The following is an 8,316-nucleotide window of genomic DNA, read 5'->3' on the forward strand; positions in this document are numbered from 1 at the left end:
CAGCACCACTTCCTGTTTTCTGGGAGTTAACTGGGGGAGGATTAGAGTCTCATGGTCTTTTGTGCCTGGGCATGCTTTGGCTTTTGAATCGAGATCCTCAAGATCTCAGCCTCCTACATAGCTATATTTACAGGTGTGGGCCATCAGCTCCTGGCTTTCAATTTTCCTTTTTAAGTCCACATTTTCTTCTGGTGGCTAATTGGAGATTAAAGCCTGGTCTTTTGTGCCCGATCTGGCTTTGAACCAAGATTCTCAGATATCAGCCTCCTGAGTTGCTATGATTACAGGTGTGAGATACCAGTCCCCAGCTTTCAATTTTCCTTTTAAGTTCATATTTTCTTCTATACAAAGTGGCTTATAGGGGCCGGGAGTTTGGCCTAGTGGTGGAATGCTTCCCTAACATGCATGAAGACACGGGTTCGATTCCTTGGTACCCCACATACATGGGGGGGGGAGCTGGAAGTGGTGCTGTGGCTCAAGTGTTAGAGAACCAGCTTTGAGGAAAAAAGCCCAAGGATAGTGCTCAGTCCCTGAGTTCAAGCCCCAGGACCGGCAAAACACACACAGGCACACAACAACAAAAAAGTGAAGGTAAAGATGTAGGGGAGAAAGTACATTAATATTTTTATCTCATTTTTTTTGTAGTTTCTCCTAAACTAATCTAACCTTTCTTCTTTTACTTGTTCCTATAAAATAAAAATACAACCAACTCATCACCCAAATAAATTTGAAACTTATGAAACAAATGGTATTTGTTGGCATAATCTTGATCATAGATTATAATCTAGCTTGATATATCTTTATATTTAATCTTTCTCTAAATTCCCTTTTCATTTATTTAGACCACTTATATCATTTTATAAGTAAATAAAAACTGCTGTAAAGTAGTTCCTTCAACTTCATCTTCACCAAAAGATAGCAAAGTTTTTCCTTGTCTGGTATAAATACTATGTAACTGTGAAGAACTGATACTGCCTTTTTTTTTTTGGCTAGTCCTAGGCTTGAGCTCAGGGGCTGAGCACTGTCCTTGGACTTTCTCAAGGCTAGAGCTATCCACTTGAGCCTCAGCACCAATCCAGCTTTTTTCTATGTACGTGATACTGAGGAATCTTCGCGCATGCAAGGCAAGCATTCTACCACTAGGCCAAATTCCCAGCCCCATGATACTGCTTTCTTTCTCAACTGAACAACTTCCTATAACTACATAGAATCAAGTACATTATGTTTAAAATGTAAATAAATATAAGAATTTGAAATAATTTGTAGTACACTAAAACATTACTGGTTCTAGCTCCATTAACTCACTTCAAACTCCTTAAATTTTAAGAACCAAAAAGGTTCACTCTGCCAATAAATGGTATGAACAAGGCACACTCAAAATTCCTTATGCTATCTATGTGTTTCTCGAATCCTAAGAAAATAACACCAAACTTGAGCAACTTCACAAAGCGGGGCAGAAGGAGGCAAAGCCCAAATCTAACATAGCCCAACTTTCCTTGAATAACTAGCTGGCTATAAAACACGATCCTAAGTTCTCAAGTAGCATTTGCTTTCATCACTGCCACAAGTATACATGTACAATTTTAAAGCCCTTAGCAGAAACCAAATATAAACATAAAGGGAAATTCTTTCTCTACCAGAAAATATTCAAGGAATAATTACAATGTTAGATGTCATTTTCAAGTACATGAAAGCATCTGTTACTGATTACAAATAATTATTTTTAAGTAACAAATTACCAAGCATTCCCTTGGCATCCTTTACTTACCGAGACAATGTTGTTTTCCCAGAACCAGGCAGACCTCTCAAAAGAATAAGTAACTTCTGCAATTTATTTAACTTTTCCTCTTGAAACTGCTGATTCACAAATCTATGTGTTTCATTATACTTGTCAATAGGGTCCTTCCAAAACCCTTGTCTGATTTCACAGAAATCATGTCTCAGATATCCATCTTGCACAGTGAAGCCATTAGAGGGATGAGCATCACTACTATTTTCAATAACAGTATACTCACTGTTCTGATCAAAAGTCAAACAATCCCAGTTATCATGACAACTATTTTCATAATACCCATTTCGCATCAGGGAGTTATCTTGAGCAGGGAAAATATTTGGTGGTAGATTTGGTGAGGTATTGAATCTTGGAATATTTAAATGGTAGTTAAAACTAGGAAGAGGAGGACCATGTGGTACTATAAAAGGATGCATTGACTGCCATTCAGGCCTGAAGGAAGTAAATGAAATATCACAAAATGTAGGTATTTCTTGTTCATCATAATAGTGGCATAGCTCATTCTCTAAGTACTGCTGATAATCACACTGTGCCTGAAAAGTAGTACAGAGCTCCTTAATGTCATCAGATTTTAAGATATCAGTACTATAGCGCTGGTGATATGGAATAACTTGTTCCTGAGAAGATTCAAGTTCCTTACAAATACCTTCTTCTGGATCATCTTTTTCATTTTCAAGCTCTTCGATTTCTTTGTAAAACTGGGATAATTCAGTGTCAATCTCTGGTTTTTTGGAATTAAATTTCTGTTTTTCCTCTCTTGTTTCTTTATCATTTATACCACTGAGAGTGTTAGTCTGATTTCTTCTTTCCTTGAACTTCTTTTTCTCTGGGGGTTTGTAAATGGGTCCTATGAATGCTTTACTTGTGCTATATATCTCATCATCTGTGGATACTAATGGAGGGTTTCCACCTTGTAAACCTTCTGAATCAGTAGACTCAGTAACATCTACCTTATTACCAGGTATCTCATCATGCAAAGGTTTCAGCAAATCTGTAGTTTGGGTTTTGTCTTCCTCAGGATAACTACGTCCTTTGACATCAATTACGGCCACAGGGACCCAATTATTTCCAGCTTTCTGTTGAATTTTGTGAAAATCAGCACTATCATGATGAGGGAAAACACAAGCCTCTGTAGTTGACTTCAATTTTTTATAGCATGGTTCACTTGTTAGTTCATCTCCAGGTCCAGAGAACTTAGTTTCAATTTTAGCATAAGGCATCTGAGGAGGAAAAAAAAAAAAAAGCAAACAATTAATAGCAAATAGATTTTTAAAAACCTAAACAGTTGGGCCTGGAGTTTGGCCTAGTGGCAGAGTGCTTGCCTAGCATGCATGAAGACCCTATTTCAATTCCTCAGTACCACATACACAGAAAAAGCCAGAAGTGGTGCAGTGACTCAAGTGGTAGGGGTCTAGGCTTGATAAAGCCCAAGGACAGTACTCAGGCCCTGAGCTCAAGCCCAGGACTGGCAAAAAAAAAAAAAATTAACACTTAAATTTGTGATAATAGCATTGAATAGCACCTTACCAGCTACAAACTTTAACTTTATAACCACATTTTTTTTTTTTTTTTTTTTTTTGCCAGTCCTGGACTTAAGCTCAGGGGCTGAGCACTGTCCTTGGATTTTTCTCAAGGCTAGAGCTCTACCACTTGAGCCTCAGCACCATGTCCGGCTTTTTGTAAGTATGTGGTACCAAGGAATCGAACCCGGGTCTTCGTGCATGCTAGGCGAGCACTCTACCACTAGGCCAAACTCCCGGCCCCTAACCACATATTTTTTATTGTAAAGGTGATGTACAGAGGAGTTACGGTTACATACGGAAATGAGTATAGTTCTTGTCAAACATTGTTACCCTCTCATTTTCTCCCACTATCCCTCCCCCAACACAGATTCTTTATAAAGACTGTTATAACCTAGTTATTTATAGGAGGTCTCATCTAAATTAGCACTCTTTTAAACTATTTACCTCACTTTTAAGCAACCCATCTCAAAATTTAGAGAACTTAAGAGTTTGCTAAATTGAGTCAATAATATACTATGTGTGTATCACAAATGAATTTTGGATCCAAACTGGCTGTGTTACACTGCATAATAATCACCTTCCTGTTTAAACCATTCTGTCCTTTCAAGTATATGACTCCAGCTTCCAAACAACAAACAGATAGCATCCAAAGGTTAAACTAAGCTAAACCCAGGTTTTAGTAGGCCATTTGTCTGAGAGTAGTGTAAAACTGGTTGCCAAATGGGTGAATATAATTTGAAAGAAAAAAGAGAAACTGATAGCCACTCAGGAGGCTGAGATCTGAGACACACAGTTCAGCCTGGGGAGGAAAATCTGTAGGAACCTTAACTCTATTCATCAAAACCAAACCAAACCAAAACAAAAATTGGAAGTGAAGCTGTAGCTCAAGTTGCAAAGCACTAGCCTTGAGAAAAAAAATGGTCAATGGCAGTGATTAGGCCCCAAGTTCAAGCCCCAGGACCACCACAAAAAGGGGAGGGAGGGAAATGACAGAGGAGAAGGGGAAGAGAGAGGGGTGAAAAAAGAGGAAGGATGAGTGAAGTAAGAAAGCAAGAACTTGTGTTAAACTGGTAACACATTGTGCTTACAGAAGAAACAGGGCAACTCCTCAAGATCAATGTCTTCAATCTTTTGTATGACTGGTATGTCTCGAACATAAACTTTGTTCTCTTAAAAATTAGGAACCCTAGCCAGGTGCGATGGCTCACCCCTGTAATCCTAGCTACTCAGGAGGCTGAGATCTGAGGATCAAGGTTCAAAGCCAGCCGGGGCACAAAAGGACCTGAGACTCTTATCTCCAATTAACCTCTAGAAAACGGAAGTGGGTCAAGGTAGGACAATAACCTTGAGCCGAAGAGCTCAAGGACAAGCCCAGGCTGAGTTCAAGCCCCATGACTCACCGCCACCCCCCTCACCCCCAAAAATCCTAGCTACTCGGGAAGCTGAGATTTGAGGATCAAGATTCAAAGCCACCCCGAGTAATACAAAGCCGACAGACTCTATCTCCAATTAATCTCTAGGAAACAGGAAGTGGGGCTGTGGCTCAAGGGTAGGGTGGTAGCCTTGAGCTGAAGAGCTCAGGAACAGCACCCAGGCCCAGGGGTAAGGCGGTAGTCTTGAGCTGAGGAGCTCAGGGGACAGTGCCTAAGTCAGAGTTCAAGCCCCATGACCCACCCCAAAAAAAAAAAAGGAACCCTGGGCCGGAGTTTGGCCTAATGGTAGCGTGCTTGCCTAGCATGCACGAAGACCTCGCTTCGATTCCTCGGGACCACAGGAAAAATCCGGAAGTGGTGCTGAGGCTCAAGTGGTAGAGCTCTAGCCTTGAGAAAGTCCAAGGACAGTGCTCAGGCCCTGAGTTTTAGTCCCAGGACTGGCAAAAAAAAAAGAAAAAGAAAAAGAAAATTAGGAACCCTGAAGAAAGCAACCCCGAAGTGTGTTTTATTACTTCTTCAGCTACGGTCTCTCCGGTGTTCCTCTCCATCGTAACCAAAGAGGACAACCCGCCCTCCCCCCTCTACTCTCCTCCCCCCCCCCCCAAAAAAAAGGAACTAGGGAAGGCTGCTGGAGGCAGCCACACCAGAGGAGAACGCCAACCTCCCGGAAGGAGCCTCCCCACGACCCCGGCCTCCTCCCCGCTTCCTTTTCCTCATCCATGAGAAAGGTCAGAGCGAACTACCCGGAAGTGGGAGCGGGCGGGCGGACGGCGTTAAAACTCTTTGCGGCCTATATACAACCGGAGCCTCCCGAGCTCCAAAGCTGCGTGTCCCGGCCCCGCCGTCTCAGAGGGGAAACGTTAAGGCCAGGCCTCAGAATTCTGACGCTGCCGAGGCTCCGGCTTCTACGTTCACAGTCTCCGAGTCACAGCAGAAACCGACAACCAAGCCACCTCACAGAAAATGGGTGTCTACTCACCTTACGCTACAGTCCTGCATGGGCCTTGACCTCTCCTACAAAAACACAAACCTCGTTCGATGAAAACGGGGGGGAAAAAAAATACCAACACGATACGATTTCACCACAAAGCGGACCAACAGGAGCGACGAAACCACCAGGCGTCCGGACAGACGAGAGGCAGCGAGCCGCACCTCCGTACGCAAGATGGCGGCCACCTCTCCGTCCGGCAGGAATTGGGGAACTCGAGCGCCAGGCATTGTGGGAATTGAAGTCCGATATCCGCCCGGACTCTTGAGAACTTCACTCAGCGAGACTTGCGTCCCCAGAATCCATTGCGTAACGCACGCACTCGCCTAAGCGCGAACTAGACCGGAAGGAGTTTCTAGATCTGGCGGTGGGAAGCTGTTTGGTGAAAGGGGGCCAAGCATCCCAAAATAGAGGCGTATGCTCCTCCCAGTGCATGATTTTATGGCTTTCTGGGGGACAGAACTTCTCAAAGGCCACTCAGCATTTTATATTGCAGAGTTGTGTTGCCATCGTTTCTGGAGAAAATTAATAGGGGTAATTATGGCTCGTGCTTTTCTGTTGAAGTGTAAAATGTTTGCAGTCAGGGCCCTGGTCACAGATGTAGACAGAAGCAAGCAAACATTCATTCATTCATTCATTCATTCATTCATACATACATACATACATACATACATACATTTAGTATCTTAAATGAGTTTTGCTTTGTTTGGGAAAATACAAACCAATCACTAAACTTTCCCATTAATAGAGGCAAAACGTGAAAAGCACAGAAGGCACCTCGTGAGAATGAAGGGCTGTTTAAGTGACTACTTAAAAATAAACACTGGATAACTAGCAGCCTCGAGATACTTTTCCTGTCACCTCCCACTCCCATCATCAGGGATTACTCAACTCCATCCTTTGGGTTTCTAGAGGGAAACTTCTAATCCCTTCCTATTTAAATAATTCTTTGAGGTCTCCTGCCTTGGGATGCTCTGATTGATGAATGTAGTTAAGCCGGGCGCGGTGGCTCACGCCTGTAAATCCTAACTAAAGAGGCTGAGATCTGAGGGTCGCGTTCAAAGCCAGCTGGGGCGTGAAAATCCATGAGATTCTTGTCTCCACAAAAGTGGCGCTGTGGTTCAAATGGTAGAGCACTCGCCTTGAGCTAGGGCTCAGGGGCAGCGCCCAGGCCCAGAGTTCAAGCTCCACGACTGATAAAGTATATATACATATACAGCTAAAAGTGGCAGTGTACAATACTTACCTGTGATTATTGAATTAACACACGTCTGTGACCGAGAGTATTCATTGAAGCAACCTATCTCCTGACTACTTCAAATAGAAATTCCCACACAAACCTTTTGTTTCCCCATGGTAAGATCCAAATTTTACATCTTTTGAAATGTGAAGGGTGTGGTCTTGTCAGAATACTACTTCAGAGCTATGGAATGTCTGTCCATTATAAGGCAATACTTACCTTTATTACCCCATCAATGTGTTTTCTTCGAAACTCCTTGCAACTAATAAGCAAGATATGAGGTGACACTTTCAGTCCATGCAAATAACCAGCTCTTCATCAAACTTTACCTGAGGGTTCGGATTCCAGTAATGACTCTGCTTGTCTATGTTCACAATGGCTACAAAAATATTGATGTTCCTCTCCATTTATTCCAGTCCTCCATGTAATCAGCTCAGGTGCTACTGTGAAAAAAAAATGAGCCTTATTATTTGCCATCAATATGAAGTTACAAGTTGCATTTTTAAATGGTTATAACTCATTGAAAAACATGCATTTTTCATTGATAGACATTTTAGTAGAGGTTTGTGTGGGGGTGTTTGTGTACGTGTGTACGTGTGTGTACTAGTACTAGAGCTTGAACTCAGAGCCTGGACACTATCCCTTAGCTTTTGCACTCAATGCTAGCACCCTACCACTTAAGACACAACTCCAATTCTGACTTTCTGGTAGTTGGTTTTGATTGTCTATCCTTAGATTCCAGCCTCCTGGGTTTACAGCAGTGAGCACCAGCACCGAGCCTAATCAGTTTTTAATGCACAGGAAAATTAAGCAGGTGGTATAAAGTTCCTGTGTACCTCATACAAATTACTTATTACTAGTTTCTTACATTTTTATGTAAGAACAGACTCGGATACATTAATATTAGGAAGTTCCATATACTTATTTAGATTGCCTTCATTTGGTGTTTGTTTTGTTTCTTGAGACAAGGTTTGGCTGTGTAGCCTAGACTGGCCTCAAACACAAGATTCTCCTTGGTCTCCTGAATACTGGGATATAGGTGTGAAACACTACAACTGGCTTGCCCTGGTGTATATCTAATGTCTTTTCTTTTCCAGGTTCCTATCTAGGATGCTATTTTAATTGTCATGTTTCCTTACGCCCCCTCCCCTTTTTTGTAGTGGTGGGGGCAAGGCGGGGAGGTCAGCTCTAAAGGTGTCTTGGATTTTGCTAGTCAGAATATTGTGTAGATTTTCTTCACAATCTAACTGGAATTCTGTGTTTGAGGAAGAAGAAAGACCAGAAATGTTAGGTGTCATTTTCTTTCTTCCTTTTTTTCATGCTGATACTGGGACTTGAAC

At 42.2% G+C, this 8,316-nt stretch overlaps 1 protein-coding gene across 4 annotated transcripts in view; it reads right to left on the reverse strand.

The window, feature by feature from the left end:
* LOC150057050 (uncharacterized) overlaps window positions 1–7,070 on the reverse strand; it is a 69,684-nt gene extending 62,614 nt beyond the window's left edge. Inside the window, exons 1-2 of one of the 4 annotated variants that reach the window (XM_090342239.1) lie at window positions 5,492–5,603; window positions 1,769–3,012 (exon numbers count right to left, since the gene is read on the reverse strand). In XM_090342239.1, the coding sequence (XP_090198365.1) occupies window positions 1,769–3,012 (1,244 nt within the window). In that variant the 5' untranslated portion in view covers window positions 5,492–5,603. The other 3 variants (XM_090342236.1, XM_090342238.1, XM_090342237.1) reach the window with 3 other exon arrangements.
* Window positions 7,071–8,316: the final 1,246 nt, after the last annotated feature.

The sequence above is a fragment of the Megascapheus bottae genome, chromosome 11, assembly GCF_031878675.1.
Source record: "Megascapheus bottae isolate mThoBot1 chromosome 11, mThoBot2.hap1, whole genome shotgun sequence".
In the NCBI taxonomy this organism is placed as follows: Eukaryota; Metazoa; Chordata; class Mammalia; order Rodentia; family Geomyidae; genus Megascapheus; species Megascapheus bottae.